Source organism: Mizuhopecten yessoensis, unplaced genomic scaffold (genome assembly GCF_002113885.1).
Source record: "Mizuhopecten yessoensis strain PY_sf001 unplaced genomic scaffold, ASM211388v2 scaffold9431, whole genome shotgun sequence".
NCBI lineage: Eukaryota > Metazoa > Mollusca > Bivalvia > Pectinida > Pectinidae > Mizuhopecten > Mizuhopecten yessoensis.
In genome coordinates, this window is record NW_018408044.1 from 93,129 (window position 1) to 119,527 (window position 26,399).

Consider the following 26,399-nt stretch of genomic DNA (forward strand, 5'->3'; position numbering starts at 1 on the left):
TTCGAGACTGTTTTTTCGGGTATGACTAAAGCCTAAATAAATTATTTCTGGAAAGAAAACCAATTACTTGGTGGTCTTTTATGAAACACTATAAAGATGAAATAAACAACATAATCAGTGTTTTGAGTGCAAAACAAACTGCGGGGAGTCTAAGAGCTGGTATAGTTAACAATATTACACTGTGTTCTATTGTGACTAAGGAACCTGTTTAGGACCTCATCGGAAGTAATGCTTTAGTTGTCTAAGAGCTGGCACGCACAGTTTCGTATTTTTCTACCGCAGGTATAACTAACACCAATATAAAATATTATCCAATAAGTTTAGTTGATATATTTAAATATTAATTATTGTATTAATGCATATATTTTAAAAGATTGGTATTAGGAAGAACTCATTACTATATACTAAAAGGGCTGGAATAATTCCGAGTTATAAAATTTTCGAACGAAACTCGGGTGTTCCGAAGAGCTACGGGAACTTAGAAAATGTCTGTGAAGTTGCTTGGTTTGATTATTCAAATGACCATTGGTTTTGATGGCCAAAAAGAAGGACCATGGTGAGCTTATGCCATACCGCAGCGTCCGGCGTCCGTCAACTTTACACTACTAGTCATGAACCACTGAGCGGATTTTAACAAAATTTAGTCTGAAGCATCCTAGGGAAACCAATTTTGTATAAACCGTGGGTCTAGTCCCCTAGGGGCCTGAGGGGTGGGGCCCAATAGGAAAACATGGCAAATTATTCTTTAAAATCCTTTTTCTTCTGTAGGAATGAAAGGATTTGGTCCATATTTGATATGAAGCATCATTGGGTAAAGGGGAACCAATTTTGTATAAACGGTGTGTCTTACCCTCCTGGAGGCAGAGAGGCGGGCCTCAATATGGGAAATAGAGGTAAAACCTTTAAAATCCTTCTTCTACCATCGGGATTAAGGGATTTTATCCTAATTTAGTCTGGAGCATCCTTGGGCAAAAGGGACTCAATTTCGTATAAACAGCGAGTGTGGCCCCCCTGGGGCCAGAAGGAAGGGGCCCAATAGGGAAATAGGGAATAATCTTCAAAATACTTCTCTTCCGTAGGAATGACAGGATTTTGTCCAAATTTGATATGAAGCATCATTGGGTAAACGGGAACCAATTTTATATAAACGGTGTGTCTCACCCTCCTGGAGGCAGAGAGGCGGGGCTCAATATGGGAAATAGAGGTTAAACCTTTAAAATTCTTCTTCGACCATCGGGATTAAGGGATTTTATCCTTATTTAGTCTGTAGCACCCTTGGGCCAAGGGGACTTAATTTTGTATAATTGGTGGGTATGACCCCCCTAGGGGCATAAGGCCGGGGCTCTGTTTGAAGTTTGTTCTCGCTATATCTCAAGTACTGGATGGATCTTTCTGAAATTTCATATCTACTTACAGCACCTACCATGGAGGTCCTCTGGGCCTCTTGTTTGAAGATGAAATTGTCTATTTTGCTCTTTATTGGGCCCATCTTATGCCACGCCCTTCTAGGTTGTAGAAACTTGACTGATACAAAATATGGTCACCTTATTGCCTCAACCATTTTTACCGTATATTGTAACAATTTATATGGTGACAGGCCCTTCTAGAAAGTAGTCTTTTATGAGTTAAAATTTCCCAATTCCCCCTTATTGGCCCAGCCACTCAAACCTAAGGTGGCCACATCCTAAAAATATAAAAGGCCAACAATACATTGTTTTGTGCCTACCCAAAACTTTTTTGCCAATTGTGTAAAGGAGGAACAGTTCAAGTCAAGAACACTCTCCTTTCTTTGTATAGGCTAAATAAAAATAAATGAAAAATTGCATTTATTACCTATCTATACCTATCCGTATTTTTTTCAAACATTTAACAGGAAACAAACACCTTTTGTTGTATATAGAGGATACTCATACCCAATAATTGATGACGCTTTATGAGGTAAATCAAATAGTGTAAGTTTATATGCAGTATGTTATCAGCAAGTTTCAGCAATTAGATGATATATAACTGAAACTAGTCATGAGAGATACTTCATATACATAGCTTATTAAAGAAATACATAATGTAGTGTACAGAAAATGTAAAGATAGGATTATGTATACACAGCATATAAAGGTACTATACAGAATATATGAAGTACAGATATATTTCATTCGTTATAAACTCTGTACACAACTCTATATGCTCTGTTTAACACTCTTTATATCACTCTGTTTACTACTCTCTGAATACTATGTATATGACTTTCTATATACTCTGTATTATATGATGCTTGTGTACTCTGCATACCACTATTTATATACTCTGTATACTATGTATACCACTCCTAAAATAGCCTGAATACCACTCGATATACAACTCACTTTTTACTCTGTGATAGTAAATATATCTGTATGTAAAGTCTGAAACAATAATAAAAGTTCTTCATAATGTATGTGAAAACAAGATAATTAATTATTATGTTTTTCTAACATGTCGGTGATAATAAATATAATTAAATCCACATGTATAATCATGCAGTTTTAACAATATGTAATTTTTCTGTTACATGTCTGTGAAAGTTAACACAAATTTATAACCAGTCTGAAGCAATGATTAAAACTTCATAGCCTGTCTGTAATGGTTAATACAGGTGTAATTATTGACACTGAAGATGGGTCTGAAACAACGTTAGTGCGTACATATGTACATGCACTGCTCATGATCTGTGAAAGTAAGTTCTTGTGCATTACCAATCGGAAACAATAAATAAATGACCATAACCTAAAGTAAATTTGCAAACGCTCTAAAACTGAAGCAGAAATCATGTTCCTAAATCTAGCATACGTGTAGTCGGAACTTGGAATTGAATTTCCATTTTTTTCACTTCCATCGGAACTCTCCTTCTTTGACAACTTCAGTTCCGTCTAACCAGTAATTCTCCGGAAAAATGGTTCCTGAAAACAAATTGTAAACCATTCATGTTTTATTTTGAAATACCTAAGTTGGTTTTAATCTACTTTAAAATCTACTTTTAATCTATCTTACATGTTGAAGTTCTTCCTTATGGAAAACACACTGTTATCAAGATATGTATAAATGTAAGATATTGAAACCGTGAAATCAGAAACTACTCTTCAGTATTCACACGTGCAGGATGAACGTATAAATTAATTAATCACAATTAAGGCAAAACATGGTTGAGAAAATGACAAGTTCTTTTTATGGTCATTCCTGTTGTTTAACAGTACGATTTGGCTCCCTTATACTGCGTATGATAATATAGGCCGTAAACAATGAAAAATCGAAGAAAAATTACAATTAATTGACGATTATTCTCATTAGAATCTATTGACTATCTATGATTTAATTGAACGATCCTATGGTAATTAAAAGAAACAATATATTTACCTTTTTACTCTTGACCATCGACTTGTCTATCTAGAATGCCTGTAGTCAACTGGAATTTAAAGTTATTAGTTAACATTACAATGTATTGGCTACTATTTGTATGTCCCGATGACCACTGATAATAACCCTGAACGCTCATAGTTTCACTATTTATCCATACCTGCGGTGTCAATCTGCTTCAATATGTTGACCCGGTACGTCTCCTCTTCCGCGGACTCGACCACAGCTAGGTCGCCTCCTACTACACCACAATATTTCTACGGCGAGAACGTACTTAATTATACATATAAGTTCATATCAGGAATGATATTATAGTATCTCATTTATGGTTTAAATGCTTAAATTTTTGCAAATACTTTCCTCGTCGGGAAAAAAGAACTTTTTTCTTTTTTCTCAACCTCAATACTGAAAACAATAATATACAACAATCTATAAGCTCTACCTGTCGTTTCGTGTAGGTATTTTACTAGTAACATACAGTATATGTGAATGTATTGTGTAGTATAAAACGATACAGTACAATGCCAATTAGTTTATGAAAGTGTCACATGTCAATTTTGCTTAAAATACATACATACAAGCATGATCTAAAATATACAAACAATATTTGATTGACACCCAGCCTACTGAGGCTGACAAGACACTATAGGTATTCATTAATACGACGTAATTTATCGATACTAAAAATATTACTAAAAATAAGTTCAGAGATACTAAAAAAGGGTGATTTTATTGTGTAGTTGTACCTGTTTAGGACATATTATTCAGGAAAATTCATTATAACTGTTTATAGCTTCCAACACAATATTCATTTCAAAATGTGATTACCATAATGCATGAACATGTAAATGCATGAAAAATGGTATACTTCAAAGATGTCTAATATCAAAATTGTATATCTGTGTATTATTTCCATATATTTACCTTTTCCCTGCCTAAGGTTCACAAAAAAACATTTCTTTATTCCCTTTTCATAATAATGAAACGTCTACACAATTTATAACTACGTTAAAATAATTTTCAATACTTTTCATATTTTGTATTTCCGGTTTGCATACACAAAAAATAAAACTTACCTTAGCTTCTATCCATGTTGAGTTCAGTCCTACCACCAGGTAACAGGAACCTCCATGGAGAGTTAACCCGTACGGACAGACACTAAAGGCACCTACACAGAGATTAACATCAGAAACATTCACTTAACTGTCCCAACCTCAAACCCTTCATTTCCTCTGACTCATCAGTTGTAACAATCATGTTAATTATACAAAAGTATATAAACTTACAATTAAAGACAATAGTATATGTGTTTAAAAGAAGTGTATAAACATTTGTCTGAAATATCTTCACGCTTCAATTTGTGTACATGAAATGAATTTACTAAGGTTTGTGATTTTTGTATTGAGCACTGATACAACTGACCAGAATTTGGTCTTTTGTGATATATAAAGTGTAAAAACACCTAAAAAAATATCCTCCCCGTAAAAATAACCAGATATGCGTTTTACTCCTTGTAGAACTGTATTTAACAACAACCCAAAACCTTCCCGAAGAATACCTACGGTTAATACCTATTTTCTGCAAAACTAAAATTCGAATCTGCGTCTAAAATACTCCAAGGAATTGCCATTGCAGCCAACTAAGAATTAAGGAATTAACTCTTTGCGCAATGTTGAACAATAACAAAAAACACCAAAGTGTCCACGAAACATCGAACACAAAATCGATCAAACAAGGGTAAAATATGTACAAAGGAAATATTTACATGGAAACACGAAAAAGTAGAAAGAGAATAAAACCAGGAGGGTTAAGGTTCATATAGTCCAATTATAGTAATTTTTCATCCTTAACCATATTTTCAGACTAAACGTGTTAATATTTGCATCAATAATACTCACATAAATCCAGACCAATACAACCAATATAAAAGTTACAATTATAACAAGATAAAATATTTATTACCAACAAACAAAGCGACAAAAAATTATCTCATAGTAACAATTGTGATAGTAACATGAATATTTACCAACGAAAAGGGTGGACAATAGAACTGCTAGAGTCAACATTATTGACTTAGTTTCTCTGTGTAAATTTAAAAGGTCGACCGATTGATAAGGATATAGCTTGTCTGTGTGCGTGATAAAGAATTGGATGCATGTCATTTAGGTCAACCTGTCCAATAACTGGTCTATATAAAGGGAGAAATGACGTCGATTCGTCATTTGCTATTGACTAGCGAATTGAAAAATAATATAAAATAATTCCGTTACAAATTGCTCTGAAGAAATATTTTGAATTGTTTCTTGTTTGAAAATTAAGTGTATTAGTATAAAAATGCGATTCGGAAATTAAAATGTGTTTTACTTCGGAAGTAGTAATTCAGCGATACGGACAATACCGGTTTAATGTTTTCTGATTGGTTGTAAATATGTTATATAAACAATTCGAGAAGCGAAGTGTTGACCTTACAATCTAGTACTGATAAGAAACCACTATTGATAAGGACGAGTACGATCTTACACTTCCTAACCAGACGGTCAACATGAAGATCATTGCCCTCGTCTTCGTTCTATGTGCAGGGTTACAAGGTAGGGGATTAAATTGGATTAATAGGGGACATTTTTTTGCTTGAGCTTTCCATTTGGCTTACAGTATTTCCCAGGTCTCTAACGGTTAAATGTATTTATTGTTGTTGTTGTGTTTCCAAAAGACCAATTGAAAACATTTCTGTTTATTTAAGCACATGCACGAGCTACATCAATAAAGCAGAGATATGCTACTGATATATCGCTGTTGATTGAAATTTGGCACAGCCTAGTGTTAATGAACATATATAATTGCTTATATCTTGGCTTTTATTCCATTCGGCTTCTTCTCGAGATTTGAATATATAGAGACCTCCGGGTAAATTAAAAAAGCAAGGGACAGGTGTTCTGGAAATTTCGTTGCTTTAAGTGCCATCTGTCTCCCATATGCAAGACTCCTGACATTGTATAGTGGTGTATGTGATACATTCGTCCTGGAGCAAGTAGCTTCATGTAATGTCCATTTGCACAAGTAGCAATATCATCAGTAGAAAATAAAGTAACGAAACGGGATTGGTATAAGTACTGAGCACTTGTTCCCGAGTCGTTGCTGATGATGTATTGAATATAACATGTTTTGTTTATTACCACAAATAAATTAGGTTTAAATTAAATAAAGTAAATACATCTGTAAAAGATGAAGGTGAGACAGGTTGATCAAGTCGTTTACTGCAAATAATATAGTTTTGCACACGTTGACAACCTTGTCTGTAAGCCTCAATGAATTCTTATTAAGCTATTTGAAAATGTATATATACCCTTCAATTATCCTTCTACCCTTATTAAGTAGAAATACGGTAGAGCTTTAGTCATTTAATTTTGTTTCTGCCACATCTACGTCTGTAAGACACACGTATCAAAATTTGATTCTAAATTTACGATCTTAGGCGATTCCTAAATGGAATACTAAACCACTTTATAAGTCCTCAAATCTCAGTGTAATTTAAACAAAATGAGACAAAATAAACTTAACTCAAGCTACAAAAATGTAATTACATTGATCCATGAAGGTTCGCGAGGAGGGTGTCCGATTAAGTTTGAAAAGCATGGCGAAAGCTGTTATAAAGTGATGGTTGAACCTGTGTCCTGGATCGATGCCAAGGTATGTACATATCAGTTATAACCTAATAACCATGTCCTTGTTTTATATATATATATTACTAAATTTGAAAATGTATTTATATTTATCAATATATAAAAAAAAAATAGGTTTTCATAACTACAAATGTATAACCTTTACTTCATTCATGATTTGGCAGAAATCGCAAATTTTGCATCAATTTTGGCCAAATGTAGATGATTTTATCATTTTTTTTGACACTGTAAGATATATTTCTTTCATTCTACTGTTCACTTTAAGTTACCACAGAACAGAAACGTAAACTCCAGAACAATGTTCATATAGTTTATGTCGATGAGTATACTTGGAAAGGCGTGTACATATTGTTTATGTCGATGAGTATGCTTGGATAGGCGTGTACATATACTTTATGTCGATGAGTATACTTGGAAAGGCGTGTACATATAGTTCATGTCGATGAGTATACTTGGAAAGGTGTGTACATATAGTTTATGTCTAAGAGTATACTTGGAAAGACGTGTACATATAGTTTGAAATATCATATACTCGGTGCAATCATGTTAAATGTCTGGTCGTCTGTCGTATCAACGGGAAACCGTATATTTCAAGTAAAGGATCTCGTACTTCTGCCAAGACTGGAACTAAGTATTGGGCACTGTTTTCAGGCATGATTATAGCTTTGATAAATCATTTCTGGAAAGAAACCATACCTTGCGGTACTTTTTATCAGTTGTCAATGCTCACATGCTGTCATAGGTCTTATCTAATAAATTATTTAATCATAGGTCTGATGTAATAAGCTATATATATCATACGTCCTATATATTAAATAGGTTATCGAGATATTAACTTGTATTTCAGCAATACTGTCAAGTTTTTGGTGGAGACTTAGTAAAGATAGAAACACAGGAAGAGGAAACAATGCTGGAAACAGTGTTAAATGGAATACATATTAACAGTAGGTATACCTTAATATCTTTCCCGTGTTAACTGAGGTACATGTTAACAGTAGATTAACCTTAATATATTCCCCGTGTTAACTGAGGAACATAATAACAATAGGTATACCTTAATACCTTCCCCGTGTTAACTGAGGTACATAATAGCACTAGATGTACCTCAATACCTTCCCCGCATTAATTGAGCTCCTAATAACAGTGGGTATACCTTAATACCTTCCCTGTGTTAACTGAGGTATATAATAACAGTAGGTTTACCTCAATACCTTCCTCGTGTTAACTGAGGTACATAATAACAGTAGGTATACCTTACTGCCTTCCCTGTGTTAACTGAGATACCTAATAACAGTAGGTATACCTTACTTCCTTCCCTGTGTTAACTGAGGTACCTAATAACAGTAGGTATACCTCAATACCTTCCTCGTGTTAACTGAGGTACATAATACAGTAGGTATATCTTAATACCTTTCCCGTTTTAATTGACGTACCGAATAAAAGTAGGTATACCTTAATACATTCCCTGTATTAATTGAGGTACATAATAACAGTAGGTATACCTTACTGCCTTCCCTGTGTTAACTGAGGTATATAATAACAGTAGGTATACCTTACTGCCTTCCCAGTGTTAACTGAGGTACCTAATAACAGTAGGTATACCTTAATACCTTCCCTGTGTTAACTGAGGTACATAATAGCAGTAGGTATACCTTAATACCCTCCCCGTGTTAACTGAGGTAAATAATAGCAGTAGGTATACCTTAATACCCTCCCCGTGTTAACTGAGGTATACAATAACAGCAGGTATACCTTAATGCCTTCCCTGTGTTAACTGAGGTACCTAATAACAGTAGGTATACCTTAATACCTTCCCTGTGTTAACTGAGGTACATAATAGCAGTAGGTATACCTTAATACCCTCCCCGTGTTAACTGAGGTACATAATAGCAGTAGGTATACCTTAATACCTTCCCCGTGTTAACTGAGGTACATAATAACAGTAGGTATACATTAATACCTTCCCCGTGTTAACTGTGGTATATAATAACAGTAGGTATACCTTAATACCTTCCCCGTGTTAACCGAGGTATATAATAACAGTAGGTAAACTGAGGTACAAAATAAGTGTATATATACCTCAATACCTTCCTCGTGTTAACTGAGGTACATAATAGCAGTAGGTATACCTTAATCCCTTCCCCGTGTTAACTGAGGTAGATAATAACAGTAGGTATAACTTAATACCTTCCCCGTGTTAGCTGAGGTACATAATAACAGTAGATATACCTTAATACCTTCCCCGTGTTAACTGAGGTACATAATAACAATAGGTATACATAAATACCTTCCCTGTGTTAACTGAGGTATATAATAACAGTAGGTATACCTTAATGCCTTCCCCGTGTTACCTGTGGTATATAATAACAGTAGGTAAACTGAGGTACAAAATAAGTGTATATATACCTCAATACCTTCCTCGTGTTAACTGAGGTACATAATAACAGTAGGTATACCTTCAATGTTTTGTGTTTTTTTCGAACTTTTCACGCTTTGTGAAATCTTATATAAAACATTCTTCTCAATATCTTATTTGTAAAACCATAGGGAACTATTAATGGAAAGAAAATAGTACGAAATATATTTATATCTGATTTTAAACGCTATTTCTTGCCAATGGTACGTAAGTCCCCGACAACAAGAATACTGTCCAAAGATAAAAGTCCTAGGACACTCAATTCAAGATCATGAACATTTTACACTTTAGTCTAAATTTTAATGTTTTCGATCGTCGACACTATATTTCAACATAAAGATTGAAAAGGAATATGGAATAAGTCGCAATCAAGGATCCATTATTATGTATTTAAGAAATCAGAAATTAAAAACACTGTTTTTTCTGCTAAATTAAATAAAGAAAAGCAAAACAGAAGCAAGCTAGTGGTAGCAGCATCGAATTTTGGCAGTTTATGTTGTCTTCTGTTTAGTTTTGACGTCTATTGTACCTAACCACTCGACGGGGAAATAATTTCTAATTTCAAATTTAGAGATAAAATGTATAAACAAGTAACTTCTTGTCTTGAATCAAAACCACGCAACATGTATACACTCTTTCCTTGAAGGGACTGCCCGAATAGAGAACTATTGGGTGGACGGGTCGGATTTGTTGGCTGAGGGGGAGTGGATGTGGGTGGGAACACCTGGTTACTCTCAGTACATCACCAGCTTCACGTAAGTATTATAAGCTGCCCAATCGTAAAATAACTTTAATCCGTCATCCCTGAAATTTCATAATGAACTATTCCATCCTTTATAATGTAAGAGTTCGAATGTATTTTCAGGGGTGAAAGAGTTAAGATCAGATAAGATCAGTTAATTGCACAGGCTATATATAGTGATCAGTCTATCTAACTAGCCAAGATAAATGTACGACCGAAGTACATGACTATACGATGATAATATGACATGTTATGCAAAGAAGTTCTCATTTTATTTCAACATTAATCAGACGCGGATTAATTTTCCCACAGTCTGCAATCATTGGGAAAATCAACATATGTGCGTGTATTATTATTGAAATAAAACCAGGATGGGGAAGGGATGGGACAAAATCAACGAAGGCCGCTAAGTTAATAATTTGTCCAACATTTTTGAATCCCGTGTAATATAATCAAATAATATACAAACATGTGTCGATCATATCTATTCATTTATGTAAACTTAAACGGTAATGTGTTTTCGTTTCTACATCAGTGCCCGTGCTCCTATAATATTATAGGTGTCCTAGATAATACATTTCAATAAGGCTGTTCTTTTGCGCGTGAACATTTATCACGCGAAGCTTTCAACTTTATGTCACAACAAGCTGAGGGTATTTATCTTTTTCTTGCCTTGTGGGCAGTTATCCCCTTTAGCATGTTAAACCTTGCTTTATTTGGAAAACATCAGATATATCTTGATTTATCGTCAATATACGCGAAATGATAAGAACTAAAGACGATGCGTTGTGCATGCTGCCTGAGCGTCATCTTTTACCCTGAACAAGTTTGGTATGACTGGTGAATGCTAGTATCACTGAAAATCTAACAAGCTTCATTTGAAGTAGCCATTTGGTTGATCAATTCGGCAAGTGATAAGCACTGATGTCGTTCTTTATACCAGACATTTATTTCAATCAATCACAAACATCGATTTATCGACATTCCTCGTCAACACATAAAATAAACACATGAAAGACTTACATATACTATTTCGAGTCACTTAATTGGAAAATCGGCAGAACGTTTGAACATAAGCTTGACATTTACAATTTCAATACAGGGGACTTTTGTGGAAGAATGTTGCTCGTAAATACATATGTTTATATGTTTAAATTACATAGTGCAATAAAGCATGGTGTTTACCTATGAAAAGTGTCATTACATCACAGACGTGGTATAATAATAGATAACATGAATACAGATTAAATTGGTACTTTCCGAAACAACACTACGTATAATATGATACCATCTTACTGATTGGAATATTAGATTTAACGTCATAGATCAACTTGATGATAGGAATTCTATACTAATGGTATGTACAGTACAGCATTGTCGTGTTAATGTTAAAAAGCGTGCATCGCTTAATATAAGTAACATAAACATAGAGAGGACATTTATCATGGAAAGGTTGTGAAGTGGTGCGCTCAACATTAACTCTGTAACAATATACAGTAAAACATATGAGAATCTAATAGATTGGAGCTAAACACCATACCTTTATATTTCAGTCACTGGGCACCAGGTCAGCCTGATAACAATAATAACGGAGAAGACTGTATGCTGATCAAATTCAACCTCAAACTATTTTGGAGTGACGAACGCTGCACGACTTCTGGAAGCTTCATCTGTGAGGCGGAGTAAGTATCCCACGTGATAAAGAGTGTATAAATATAAGACTATTTTATACCCAGGAGTGTAGGATAGGGAAATTTCACCCGAGAGGTTTTCAAATTTGATAATCAGGATGGTGGATTTTTCCTAACCTTCACACTGGGCATGAAAGAATACGTTTCTCTCATTCCAAGTACCAGTATAAGCTTAGCACCCATGCAAATGCGTTAGGACTGGCTACCATTTTTAAAATGCCCACTTTCCCCTCGACGAAAACGAATCTGTCAGCGAGATTTAGCCTACTCCATAATTGCAAACATAGCACAGAGGAAATAAAATCATCTTTATAACTTGAACGGTCAATATATTGTAAATGGTTTTATTTTCATAACGTCGCCTTTTCCTCATTGCAGCATCGGACTTTCCTAATTTGTGACGTCACGTCATTGTTGAGCAATTGTGACATCACGTCATGTAAAACAGGGTGTAAAATAGAAATTTCTTATACTCCTTTCTTACCCTGAACAGCTCTATCTTACAAACACAGAAATGATCGAATAAAGATTTGCCTACAAGGCGGAGAAATTATCCCAAATGATAAAGAATACAAGCCTCTAGATTGCTTCACCCGTGAGAAGGAGTAAGTATTTCCCTTGACGGTGAACATATGACTCATTATAACTTCATCAGTAAAATGGCGTGGTTGTCTTTTATGACGAGGAATGTATGAATATAGCTTTACATGTATCTGTGCGGTTGAGTAAGTATCCCCAGGACAAAGATTACGTGCATCTAGATAGGATCATTTGTGAGGCAAATTAAATATCTCTCTTGATGAAGGGTGAACGTCTCTAGATCATATGCGAGGCGGAGTAAGTATCCCACATGACGGAGAGTAAATGTTTACCATTAGGGCCAAACCAAGTGTACTTTCGTACATCACCATTTAATTCCCTCCAAACATCAATTAAATCTAGGTTCTCCATCAAGCCATGGATTGCATATTTAGCTTTGGTATTACTACGATGACAGTAACTAACAGTATCAACATAATAATCTAGGGCGACATTCCAATCCCCTCCAATAGTTATAGTATCGTTTGCAATACCCTCTATCTTATTTTGTAAATTTGTAAAAAAAAACTGGAGAGTCATCATTTGGACCATATATCCCGCACAGAGTTAATTTAGTATCCTGTACTCTCATTTTCAAGAGTAAATAGTTTCAATTTGGATCTTTGTATTCACTTTCAAGTTTAAAATCCAACGAGGTTTTTAGAAATCTATCAACTCCCCTACTATTAGAAGTAAAAACAAAACAAAAACAATGTCACCTCACCGTTCATTTCTCCACAGTGTTTCCGTTTTTGATTCGCTACGTGTGTCAACCAAAATAGAGATATCATATTTGGATCGACATCTATGGAAAAAATCCCGCCTTTTAACTGTATCACTTGCTATCTTTTACTTATACAGATCTATAACAGTTAAGCACTCTGCAAGCTGTTGCCAAATTGTCACCCTATAACAAAGGAATTGATTTTATAATCATTAACTTTTGTGTTACTGTCCTTCTTGGTTACGTAAGCACTTTCCGTAATAGATTTAAGATTTTTCTATGAAACGTACTTTAAATGTATGTAGCTATTTTTTTCCAATGAAAAATGGCCACAGAAGGCAGCATTTTATACGAAAATAACAATATTAGGAAATAATCGATATCTGTCAACTCAGTAAATATTGTGGTAATTGTAAATATAGGAAACAGGCAGATATTGAAATTTTCTCTCCTTTCTTGATGAAAATGAAGTAAGTGAAGCTCATTAGATAAAGAGGATCTTGCGTCGTGGATTTAATTAGCCCAAAGACTACGCTTCGTTTCACATTCACAGAAATTCTACCTCTGATTGGTCATTGTCGGTTAAAGATAATAAAGTGATGCTTGCACCTATAACCCTATCGTCGTACTCCTACAATCGATTGCGCTATACTTATCGACGCACAGTAAGTGTACCGCAGTCGACTCTGGGTATTCGACAATGTCGTCAATATAAAGCTTTAAATTCTAATAGATGCAGTTGAAAACAATATTAGGACAAGGAATGTCACAAAAAGATGCATATTTAACAGTGCTAGATTATTGACAAATGTACTACTCAAACTGATACCATCAGGGACATACTGTGGTTATCATAATAAAAATAGCAAAGACATAATTTAGTGCAATAAAAATCAACAAAAAAATAAATTATTTAAATAGCATACTAGACATACATAGGTTATTGAAAACAATATCATAGATTTGAACGGTTAATTATTGATAAATATCATAGACGTACGGTATTATAATAAACACCAGAAGCGAGTATTGAAGTATTCACAAAACCGTAATTTGAACTCAAAATCAATATATCCTTCTTATAATTAATTGACGACACTGTCGTGTACTTGTAGGTCATATCCAAGTTAGATCAAATCATCCGAGCGAGAACACGATAACGACAACAAAACCACAAGGCACACTGATTAGTAACATCATTGGCCTCACTATGGCACAAGGCACACTGATTAGTAACATCATTGGCCTCACTATGGCACAAGGCACACTGATTAGTAACATCATTGGCCTCACTATGGCACAAGGCACACTGATTAATAACATCATTGGCCTCACTATGGCACAAGGCACACTGATTAGTAACATCATTGGCCTCACTATGGCGCAAGGAAATTAGAAATCAAGTATTGAAATTAGATCACGATGACAGACATTAAACTTACCAATATCTTCATCAGCCTGCATATCAGGAACGGAAATCGAATAAATATAACAAATAACTAATACATAGGCCATAGAATATTTAATACCTCAACAAAAAAGGTCCTTCTGTATAGATTTACCACCTCTGTGTAGATACAGTGTATAATTACCCATAGGTTCTTCTGTTTAGATTTACCACCTCTGTACAGATATAGCTACCCATAGACCCTTCTGTATAAATTGAATATAGAAACACATAGGTCCTTCCTTATCAATTTATTATTATATAGAAACACATAGGTCCTTCCTTATCAATTTATTTTAATAAAGATTCCTTTGTATAGAATCCTCCTATATTCACTCAATGCAAACTTCTTGAATACATATCAATATTGAACAATTAAAACATTTGTAATCGATATAAATTTTGTTTTTACAGATATTCGGAGGATCCCGACTCAATTATTGGCTGAAGTGATATTGTCAACAACACAGTGATAATAAATACAGGACAATTATAAATGTGTACTTGTCTTTTACTTCATTAACATTATTTCACTCGAATATCAAGTGCATCCCAGGGTGGTTTAAGGGTCCCCGTACCACTGCCAAAACTGTATGTATTCGAGACTGTTTTATCGGGTAGGACTAAAGCCTTAATAAATCATTTCTGGAAAGAAAACAATAACTTGGTTGTCTTTTATGAAAATCTGTAAAGATGAAATAAACAACATAATCAACAAAAGTGTTTTGAGTGCAAAACAAACTGCGGGGCCAGACTGAAATTCGAACCATGGACTTTAGGTTGTTGGACATGAACTGTCACTGTAACCGATCGAGCTACTTAGTCAACGGAAGTGTACAAGTCCATAAGTGCTACAGTTGTATTCAAACGAAAGTTATAGGGAGATAACTGCATACAGAAAAACAGCAGTGCAGTGGGACAGGGATCCTAAAATAGAAAAAGTTCGTATCAGGATATATAGACTTGTTCAGTTTTGAGTTCATATTACAAAAAAAAACATGATGATTTATTACAATTTATATCCAGTACAGAGTGAAGATACTCTCAAACAGACTTTAAAAAAATCACGAGATTTGATGTCAATTAATTCTCACAGGGTAGTTATGTGGTTTATCCCATAACAAGTTAGAATTAACAAAATAATTTGGTTTATCCGATCGGAAGAAAATGTAATGTACAGTGAGATGTCATAACACAGGTATGGCGTCACAAAGAATTGTGACGTGATTCCATATAAAATAACGTCACAATGTGCAGTTATCCCAAAATATGAAATAACGTAGAAATGATGGAACATACAGCAGCTATGAGATACAAGTAAGTTCACCACGATTGTTGGCTGGTTATTGTGATCAAATTGTTTACAGACGTGACAATTAGATAAACATCACTAGTTGTTTCCTTCCGAAAGTTTATATAATTTCAAAAAATCTTCATTTATCTAAGCTTTTCCAGTTTCTGACCAGAGAGAAATCTCCTACAATAATAATAATAATTCGAGGTTCTTACGTAGGTCGTCTCAAAGCGGTTCACAAATTATAATCCGTGGTTATATGGCCTTTTCAACCAGCAAATAGTATGAAGGAACCACGAAATTATATTTAGTTAACAAACTAAAGATCTAAGTATCTTCAAACCAAGAAAGAAGGTACCCACGAACAGTTCATGTCATACATTATGAAACATGTCACTTTAATATCTTGTGTTAAATGAAAGATGTCAATCACATATTAATCATCCAGAACGGAAACAGTGCCTTAATGTCGATACCCGTTCGGTTTGAGTCAAGATGAGTCATTATTTAACGTTATTCCTTACAAATAAAACTAATGTGTTATTAACACTTGGATACTCAATATTGACACATTTTCGTAGATTATATGATGCTCAGTGACAAATTGACTTGTCTTTTACCGTTTTCAATCGAGTTTCTATCGTCTGGCTCTCCTTTAAACATAACGCACAAGAACTCTTCTTGTAATATTGCAGTTGCAATAATACATTAAATTTGTATTGCACAATAGTCAAATACCTGTTGTCATTAAAGTATCCCCAAACATGGCATGTTGTCTGTTCCTCATGTTAACAGGGGGTGCACATCAAGTATAATCATTGGTTATATGGTAAAATGAAGTATAATCATTGGTTGTATGGTAAAATGAAGTATAACCATTGGCTATATCGTATAATGAAGTATAACCATTGGCTATATGGTATGATGAAGTATAACCATTGGTTATATGGTATAATGAAGTAAAACCATTGGTTATATGGTATAATGAAGTATAACCATTGGTTATATGGTATAATGAAGTATAACCATTGGCTATATCGTATAATGAAGTATAACCATTGGCTATATGGTATGATGAAGTATAACCATTGGCTATATGGTATAATGAAGTAAAACCATTGGTTATATGGTATAATGAAGTATAACCATTGGGTATATGGTAAAATGAAGTATAACCATTGGTTATATGGTATAATGAGGTATAACCATTGGTTATATGGTATAATGAAGTAAAACCATTGGTTATATGGGATAATGAAGTATAACCATTGGTTATATGGTATAACGAAGTATAACCATTGGTTATATGGTATAATGAAGAATAACCATTGGGGATATGGTAAAATGAAGTATAACCATTGGGTATATGGTAAAATGAAGTATAACCATTGGTTATATGGTATTATGAAGTATAACCATTGGTTATATGGTATAATGAAGTATAATCATTGGTTATATGGTATAAAAAGGATGCATGTACAAAAACCATGGCAACGAAATTAAGACAATTACCTGCTAGTCAAACATGACGTCATATCAAGTCTGTGTCTGCTCTATCTCTCTCAAATATCGTTTTGAAAGAAAGAAAAAATAGATCGGAAAAAAAGTATGAGGGTTTTTTTGGACATGAAGCATTATGAAAAAACTGCAATCTGCTATGAAATAAGCCGTTCTTTCGGTTAGGCGGTCACAAATGCATCCTCTGGCAATGAGGAAGTGGTAAGGTGATGGTCAGATCCAACATTTAAAGGTATACTTGACACATTTAAGTCCAGAATTAAGACAGGATATTGTTGGCGCAATCAGGTTAAACTCTACGATACATTCTAGATAAAACGAGATCCGTTAATCAAGTTTATCCTCCATACATTCAGGTTAAGCACTTAAACAAAATCGCGATATTTTCGATATGTTGAGGAGCATAACTAAGACTTAAACTTAAATACAACGTCGTCTGGCACTAAGAGATATCATTGGTACAATTAGTTTTAGCTCGGAGATATATCTTAAAAACAGCGATGTCCAACACTTATTATTACAATCCCTATTTATTCCCGATACAGCGTTAGCCAGTTCCCCGATATATCGTCGATGGCATAACAATAAATGAATTCTGATAACATGAACACGCTTTATCCAATGAAAGCAGGTTGAGATGTAGATGTTTTTTATAATAACAGATGTGCTGAGTTGCCCTGACGGATTTGAGAGACATGGATACCGCTGTTACAAAGTCTTCGCCTTACACGTCAGCTGGATCGATGCTAAGGTAAGGCCAAAAAAGGAAACATGCAACAACTAACGGTAGAGTTATGTTAACATGATTGTTTGAATGTCATGAAGGTGGTTTAATTACATGTTCCTAACTATTATAGTGCGACTTCATATGTTTTACATTGTTTTATAAGTAATGATAATAAAACATTTTTTAAACATCACTGGAAATACAAAGCAAAGAAGCACCTGTTTAAACATTTATAAAACCAATGCAGAAATTCAAATAAAGTAAACATTTACTGTACAAAATGGTATTGGTATAAAAATATGGCATATGGTGAAGACTAAATCCTTATCTTAAAAATCTTTTTTTTTTATCTTTAAATTGTCATTTGATATGTATGGTCTGTTGGTATTAAGAAAGTAAAATGTTCTTATTAATTTTGGAAAAGAGCATTCGATTACTTCCGAAATGTTTTGGATGAAACAATGAGTTTAAATAGTTTAAGCGTAAACGTTAGAACATTTTAACTAAAGAGACGCTTGCAAAGTTCTAGTCAAAAATAAAGAACAGTCAATCGTCAAATAGAGATATGACTTTCCTTTTCAAAAGAAAGCTCACTATAAACATTAATATGTATGATTATTCCAGCAATACTGTCAGTTATACGGAGCCGACCTTGTGCAAATTGACTCTGCTTTAGAGGAGAGTATTGTTGAAGGAATCGTGAAGAGATTGCATGGTACAGCTATTATTTATTCCTTTTATACATTTCACCTTTTCATTTACCACGATACTTGTTACATACTTTAATCAGACACCGTCAAGTGAAATCGTCGATAAATTGACCTTGTTAATCCATTCTCAAATAACTACTAGTTTTATTTTGGAGTGATACATTTAACCAACGTCACATGACTTTAAAGTTATATATTTAACCCTTATCACATGACTTTAAAGTTATATATTTAACCCTTATCACATGACTCTGAAGTTATATATTTAACCCTTATCACATGACTTTGAAGTTATATATTTAACCCTTATCACATGACTTTAAAGTTATATATTTAACCCTTATCACATGACTTTGACGTAATAAAATGTCGTTTAGCAATCATCACATGACTTGGAAGTGGTGTAATTAGACATCATCACGTGACGTTGGAGTTATACAGTATAATCACACATCATAACAGGACTTCGAAGTGATACAATTTTAGAAACCATCACAGGACTTTAAAGTATTTCAATAAGACACCAATGACTTTGAGTAGAGAGGGGAAAAAGACATCATCATTTTCACGAGGAATTAATTAGCAGGATAAACAGGTTAAAGAACTAGTTTACAGTTACACTGCTTCAGTAACTGATAGAACTAACTAACAGAGAGTTTCGCGTGGTACTGCCTGCTTAGTCACTGGACCAACGTTCAGGTAAAAACAGGACAACTTCCCATATATTCAACAACATGTTTACGCCGTAAACATGTTGATAGCACTGCGCTGCCCCTTGGTCCGTTTTCATGAAACATATTCCGTGCTAAAGCAACTTAAATTGCTTAAATCATGTCAAACAATGAGAAATCAAAATAAATATTTACAACAGTATATAATTTTAAGTCTCTCCAAAATTGTTTTCCAAATCATGGACGAAATCCGAATTTTTCATCAATTAACAACCAGGGCCCGTATTCATGAAACCGTTCTCCTGCTCAAGCATAGTCAGTAGGGAAAACATCAGCAAACACCAGAAAGTTAATCTAACGTGTGACCTAAGGAATGAAAGTTTAACATATCCAACAGGACTCGGAGCGTGTCAAAACGTGCGAAAGCGCCCGGTACAGTACTACAGCTATGGTCTGTGGTTCATTCTGTAACCGAATAGAGGAAAGAAAAGTAGTCCCGTCTCCACCTGAATATCTGTCCAGTGACGAGGCAGGCAGTGCGCCCGCGAAACTGTCTCTTTAGTTGTTTTTAATCACTCTAGTAGTGTAGCAATAAATTTACTCTTACACACCGACATATTGCATTTACATATCATAGACTTTTGAATACTACCATTGTAAATTATTACATAACATAGAAGGGGTGGAAATTAATATTTTCGTATTACATTGAGGTATAATATGCATTTCTATTAGATATTATCACACGAATTTGAAGGTCATTTTGACATTATAGAAAATAATATACGAGTTGATTGTTTAAACAAAACTTTAATGTCTTCTGAGCTCTTTTAGACTTTGAGTGGTAAACTGAAAACTAAAAAAAAAAAAGATAAGCACAGCATGCAATTGATAAGGTTATGAAGTTTGAACTTTATATAATACGCAATACATTTAGAACAAGAATAAATAATTTCAAATCACACTTTTTAAACGTTTCTCTGAAACCACTGAATACGCATTCAAAAAATAATCCACGTGTTTTGATATTGAAACAGGAGCTGTTGGGGAGGAAGTTTACTGGACGGATGGGAGCGACCTTCTAACGGAGGGAGAATGGCGCTGGATTGGACAACCAGGAGAATCCCATTTAATTGATGGTTACACGTAAGACATGATTTTAATATTTATATATCATTATTATATTATTAACGGCGATACATCATGGCCAAGTGTATTTCTATTTCCATAAGCGTAAGTAAATAAATGTGCTAAAAAATGAAAGATCTTTCAATGGGAGGCAAAATAGTTTGTGAAGGCAATAGTTATACAGAATGTGGCATGAGCTATTTAAACGAACGTTGGCCATCGGTTTCTTAGGTAGTAGTGGACAAAAATATAGGACATTGATAACATTGTTTACCTTTTGTAAAAGTAAGATTTAGTTTCGGGATATTTTCTGGGCATTACGAACATATATTACAAAAAGAAATAGATCAAGGATACTTAGCAGCGCTATCATAATACAATTAGATTTGTTTTATTGTATGCATGCATGTTATAAAAGTCATATGTCTAATCATGTCGGCTATCAATGAAAATCACCTTTCCCAATTATATATATCTCACACCTTATAGGTGCAAAATGTTGTATTATACTAAACGGCTTTACATTGAGTTCATCTATATAGTTAAAAATGTGGCAGAATGCACCAATATTATAACAAGTGTTGTTGTTTTTCTCTAAAATGTGTTTTTTGTAAATAATCTCATGTGTTAACAAACGAAGAGTAATGTTTTGAAGAGTACAGTGCAATCAGTTACCATTATTCTGTTAATCTCGAAAGAGAAATCACTTTACACAAATATTGACATAAAGAATGTTTCTCTAATATACCGTATATAATATTTTTTTCAAATAACCATTTTATATAAAAAAAATTATAGAAGTTGCTTAATTATCGGCAAGAATAAAATTATGATTTTTTTAATGAACTTTGATAGAAATGCTGCTCAATGCAATTTATATTGTGTAAGGTTTTTTTGTATTCGTCTTTGATATCATATGCAGTGTTGACGTGCAGATGTAATTCCCGGAACAGCATAACGTCAACCAAATGTTTGCTCCTTACAGGCCGGAGAGGTAGCATTAAAATAACACAGATATCAATAGGTTATAATATCCCATAAACTCTTTTCACTTCTTAAAGTATATATGAGTTTTTCCCGTTCTTTTCTAATTCGCCCGACACTTGAAATTCGTGTTCTATGAATGCAAGTTTTGCTAATATTTGTTCGCAAATGCATAACATTACAAACGCGATAATTATCCCCTGACTTGCATATAATGTAACACTTTCAAGAAGCTGGAGTTGTGAGATCTTTGGAATTCTATTTTCTGACAGACATTGGCACCCTGGTCAGCCGGACAACGCCAACGCAGAAAACTGTCTGGAAATACGAGCCGCATTCGGATTTGATTGGAATGATCACCAATGCTACGATAAAAAGAATTTCATTTGCGAAGCTCCGTAAGTTGTCTCCCTTTGCTAACCATTAGGGTAATACATGGGACCTATATATATAAATGCACATGTGTTCTCATGCAAATCCAAATCAAATACCAGTCATTAGGAAAGCAGTTGGATATGTCGTTGTGTGTAAAAGATCGCAACGATAAAGATATAAATGATTTCAATCAAATTTATATCATTTGATAATTATTTCTGAGATTTTTTTTATCGTATGATATACTAAGTAAATAATTGAGCAAACTAACCTGTTTTGTCTAAAGATGAAGAAAAAAAATAAAACACCCTTAATTAGCTCTTATCTCTGAATATATACGACGTTATCTACGACGTTATCTTATTTTGAATTTTGATGTTATACTGTGCACTATTAGCATAGCGTTCAGTTAATGACAGCCAGATCCTAAAAAAATGAAAGATCTTTCAATGGGAAGCAAAATAATTTGTGAAGGCAATAGTTATACAGAATGTGGCATGAGATATTTAAACGAACGTTGGCCATCGGTTTCTTAGGTAGTAGTGGACACAAATATAGGACACTGACAACATTTGTTTACCTTTTGTAAAATGGGTTAACAAGTGCTTAAATAGTGATTAAAGAAAACGTTCAGTTTTATAAATACGTGGAACTATTTCTTTGCAACTTAACAAAATTCTGTACCTTGTAACTAAATATGAAGGAAAGAAATGATTTTTTAAAAGTATCCACGTTTGGCGCTATGGATTGTCTATGAACATGTATGATTAGGATTTGATATTAAGTTAATCAAAATCTTAGCTTCAATGTACCTTGATATGCAAAGTGCTTGTGTATATAATGGTTTTGTCACTGTGGTTCCTTATGGCGAAAGGTACTAGGCACGGTAGTATATTATCACCATGGTTGTAGAAAGTATTTATCAACGATCAATGGAAGAATTATGCAATTCAAACGCATCGCAAATGATAGAAGATGTTAACGTTACTTGTCCGACACAGGCTGACGATATTGCACTTTTGTCTTATACCAAGTGTAATCTAGATGTTTTGATGAATATATGTTACAGATATAGTTGTAAATGGAGGTTTAAGGACAACGCCTCAACAACAAATATTGTAGTTTTTAATTAATCTAATGGATCCTCACGTAACTGGCGTGTGGGTGAGAAGGAGTCTGAACTTACCACACATATTGGAACATTTTCTAGACCAATTTAAATTTGGTCGTCCAGTTATTGAAAATGTTCTTCACAAGTTTAGAAGTTTCTCGTTTTTAAATGGAGGGTTTATAAGGAAGTCGATAAACCCTCTCATTGGTCTGAAGCTGTTTCGCTGTGCAACTCTTCTGTGCAGTTTATTTGGCTCGGAATTGTAATTTTCATTAAGTGTGAAGGATTAGTCACGGCTTGAAATAATTCAACATTATTGTACCAAAATCATTCAGTGTTTTCCCTTCAGGACACGTTCTGACATGGCATTTGGTATGTTGGGGCTTACGTCACTGAAGGCGAAAGTAGTGCAGTCTAAACTTCAATTATATGGTTCTTTATGTCGTCTGAGATCTTCAGCTGCTGTAAAACGGCTATTTTTATTACGGTTGTACCAGAAACACCTGTGCGTTCATTAAAGTACCAAAGGTGTCATTTATGACATCTGGATCATTATTTTGAAATACGGTCTGGAAGAGTACTTTAACTCTTTCTTGGAAGAGGCTCCTTTCCCTTCCAAACAGTCCTGTATTTTTTTGGTTAAAAATGCTATTTATTCAAAAGAACAATCAGAATGGTATGAGACCCTCAACAATTATGACGATTTTTGTCGATTCCAATATTTACATGGAACACTTCTTTCGTCGTCTCTTTGGTTTCTGTGGAAACAGTTATTTTCTTTTCAATTTTATATTTGCAGTAGAGTAGCGAATTTGTGGTTAACAAGCCAAAACTGTGAGCTGTTATGTGCTAAATGTAAAACAATGTCTCAGGATGCTCCAGCTCATTGCTTCGGTTACCTTCTGTGACGAACTATTCACTAATGTTGTAAACAATTATCCGGTTGAGTTGTACGTCAAACTGGATAAATTAGATAGACAGGAAAGTGTTTGTATCCTGTTAGAGCACATTCCTGATAATATACGGGAACTATTCCCGGATGACGAGTGCTGCACTAGGTTTGCATACGAGTGCTGTCGTTTTTATGTCAAAGCTGCTGAATTCACTTTCCAGTAAATATGTATATATATGTATTTACATGACTTTGGACAATTCAAATTGAATTTGTTTCAATCATGTATATATTCTTTCCCCTTCTTATTTTTCCTGTTTCATGTATTTTTCCACATTGACGCCTTGACTTAGTACGATCAATATATGTCATTTATGACACCATTGATATGCCTGTAGTTCATTGATATCAACTTATTTCTAGTTCTGCGTCTACATATCGTTGCATTTTTGTATGTACTATTCATTTATGGAGGAATGAAGTTAAAGAAGAAGAAGTAGTTGTGATGTTAAGGGCAAAATAGCTGGAAACCTAAATTCTCTAAACTACCGTTGATACAGTTTATGTATTTCAAAATTTTAAGGAGTCCTAATTCATTTCAAATTAAATGTGTAAAGTGTGTTTCTTATGAACTTATGACCGTGTCGCTACTCAAAAGAGTGTAGCAATCAGGGTTACAGCAACCCCCTGGGACTAACTGTAATCCACCAGCAGAGTCTACCACCTTGTAAAAGGACCTATATTAAAAAGATATTGAAGTGCCGTGTTATGGTCCTTTTTTATTTACCTTACCTTTTCATCATTCTCTTAGCTAGTATCCAGGTAACTAGTAATCCAAAGCTTACACATTGTGAGTCACCAATAGTAGCAGGTCTGATAGTGTCTTCCTTATTCTATCACTCCAAGTGTAAACGTACCATCAGATAGCGAAAAACTGTATCAATAAAATAGAGCTACCTGCGAAAGAAAGTAACCAAGGATATATGATCAGCCGCTCCTGAACGGTCTGGGGAATATCAAATTAGCTCCAGTTCAGTTCAAGTTTATTGTGTTTTGTTTCTCATCTTCCGGCTCGTTATAATAATCCCTCCAGTCTCATCACTCTGAGTGTGTTCTCTCTGAGTGTCAACTATCGGACTCTCCACTCTCTATCTATAAATTCTACTTACAAATTCAGAAGGTATCTAACTATAATTTCTATTTGTCAACTATTAAATAAGGGTGGGACTTATCCTCATGAGATTGACAGCTAACAGGTGGTCAAATGTAAGCTTCAGTCTGTTTAATTACATTTAATGATTCACACCTCCCTTGCTCTTTTCACTATTATAAAGTTAGCTACCTGTCCTTTCATCATCAACACCAACAATCCTACATTCTCCCACGATAACACCTTGTCCTCAACAGTCTGTCTTTCATTCTTTAACTTTCATCTGACATCAATTCAATTTCTTTCTCTTACATCAATTCCGACAATTTCTCCCGCTTGTCATGTTTTTAATCATATAACAGATTGTCCACCAATTCTTCTATACCCTACTGTATGTACAATTCGTATCCTACGGACATACCTCCATTAGGATCCAGTGTTATATGGGATTTTATCGTTTATATTATTTCTTTGACCCACTACTGTATATAGATATATAGATAGAATAGATATTTAATTTTAAATAAGAATTCCATTTACTGGCCTTAATAAGGGGAATGTTTTATACAAGTTCTAAGCTTGTTAACCGATGTGTATGTATGTATTTTAAATGTTCACTTTTTTGTTGATTTCAGATACGGAACCGATCAGACTGAGATCATTGGTTAGATCACTGATGTTCACAGATCCAGTACAACACGGTTCTTCTTTGTATTTTATTGCTGTAAAACATGCAAATCAATTAAACCATATATATATATATATATGTAACCGTTACACATAGTGTGACGAAATCATTTTTTTGCCATTTTATTATTAGAACTCTACACAATTTTGTTTCAAATGAAGTCAATTCCGTCTTTGCGTATTGCAGAGTTATCTTCTCTTGTGAACTTGTGAAGGTATTGATTGTTACGTCATTGGTTTGTGTGATAAATTTACGTCGTTTTCTCACACAAACCAATGACGTAACTCTCACAAACAAATGACGTAACAATCAATACCTGCTCACAAGAGCAAATAACTCTGCAATACTCAAAAACGGAATAGCAGGGGAAGTGCACTTGTAGTATAGAACTCATGCCAATTCAGGGAAAGAACAGGACTGCTACATCCCACTACATGATCGTTTGAGGCGACTGATGTGCCCCCTCCTGTAGAATCCTCCCT

General features: G+C 34.3%; 1 protein-coding gene across 2 annotated transcripts; it reads left to right on the forward strand.

The window, feature by feature from the left end:
* The first annotated feature begins 5,850 nt into the window (after nucleotides 1–5,850).
* Nucleotides 5,851–26,017, forward strand: LOC110458118 (perlucin-like). Of its 2 annotated transcripts, none has more exons than XM_021509701.1 (6): nucleotides 5,851–5,978; nucleotides 18,144–18,232; nucleotides 18,833–18,923; nucleotides 20,627–20,735; nucleotides 21,974–22,099; nucleotides 25,865–26,017. In XM_021509701.1, the coding sequence occupies exons 1-6, from the start codon at nucleotides 5,933–5,935 to the stop codon at nucleotides 25,896–25,898; spliced, it is 495 nt and encodes a 164-aa protein (XP_021365376.1). In that variant the 5' UTR covers nucleotides 5,851–5,932; the 3' UTR covers nucleotides 25,899–26,017. The 2 variants fall into 2 exon arrangements, with proteins under 2 accessions (XP_021365376.1, XP_021365375.1); XM_021509700.1 differs by lacking the exons at nucleotides 18,144–18,232; nucleotides 18,833–18,923; nucleotides 20,627–20,735; nucleotides 21,974–22,099; nucleotides 25,865–26,017 and adding exons at nucleotides 6,986–7,077; nucleotides 7,918–8,014; nucleotides 10,133–10,241; nucleotides 11,782–11,910; nucleotides 15,084–15,162 and having other exon boundaries at nucleotides 5,852–5,978.
* The last annotated feature ends 382 nt before the right edge of the window (nucleotides 26,018–26,399 follow it).

What these genes read in the sequence shown, in the direction of transcription:
- LOC110458118 (XM_021509700.1), top strand. Translation starts at nt 5,933, where the DNA reads ATGAAGATCATTGCCCTCGTCTTCGTTCTATGTGCAGGGTTACAAG. An exon ending in AAATGGAATACATATTAACA is followed by an intron (nt 8,015 to 10,132) that starts GTAGGTATACCT and finishes CTTTCCTTGAAG; the next exon opens with GGACTGCCCGAATAGAGAAC. An exon ending in AGCTTCATCTGTGAGGCGGA is followed by an intron (nt 11,911 to 15,083) that starts GTAAGTATCCCA and finishes TTGTTTTTACAG; the next exon opens with ATATTCGGAGGATCCCGACT.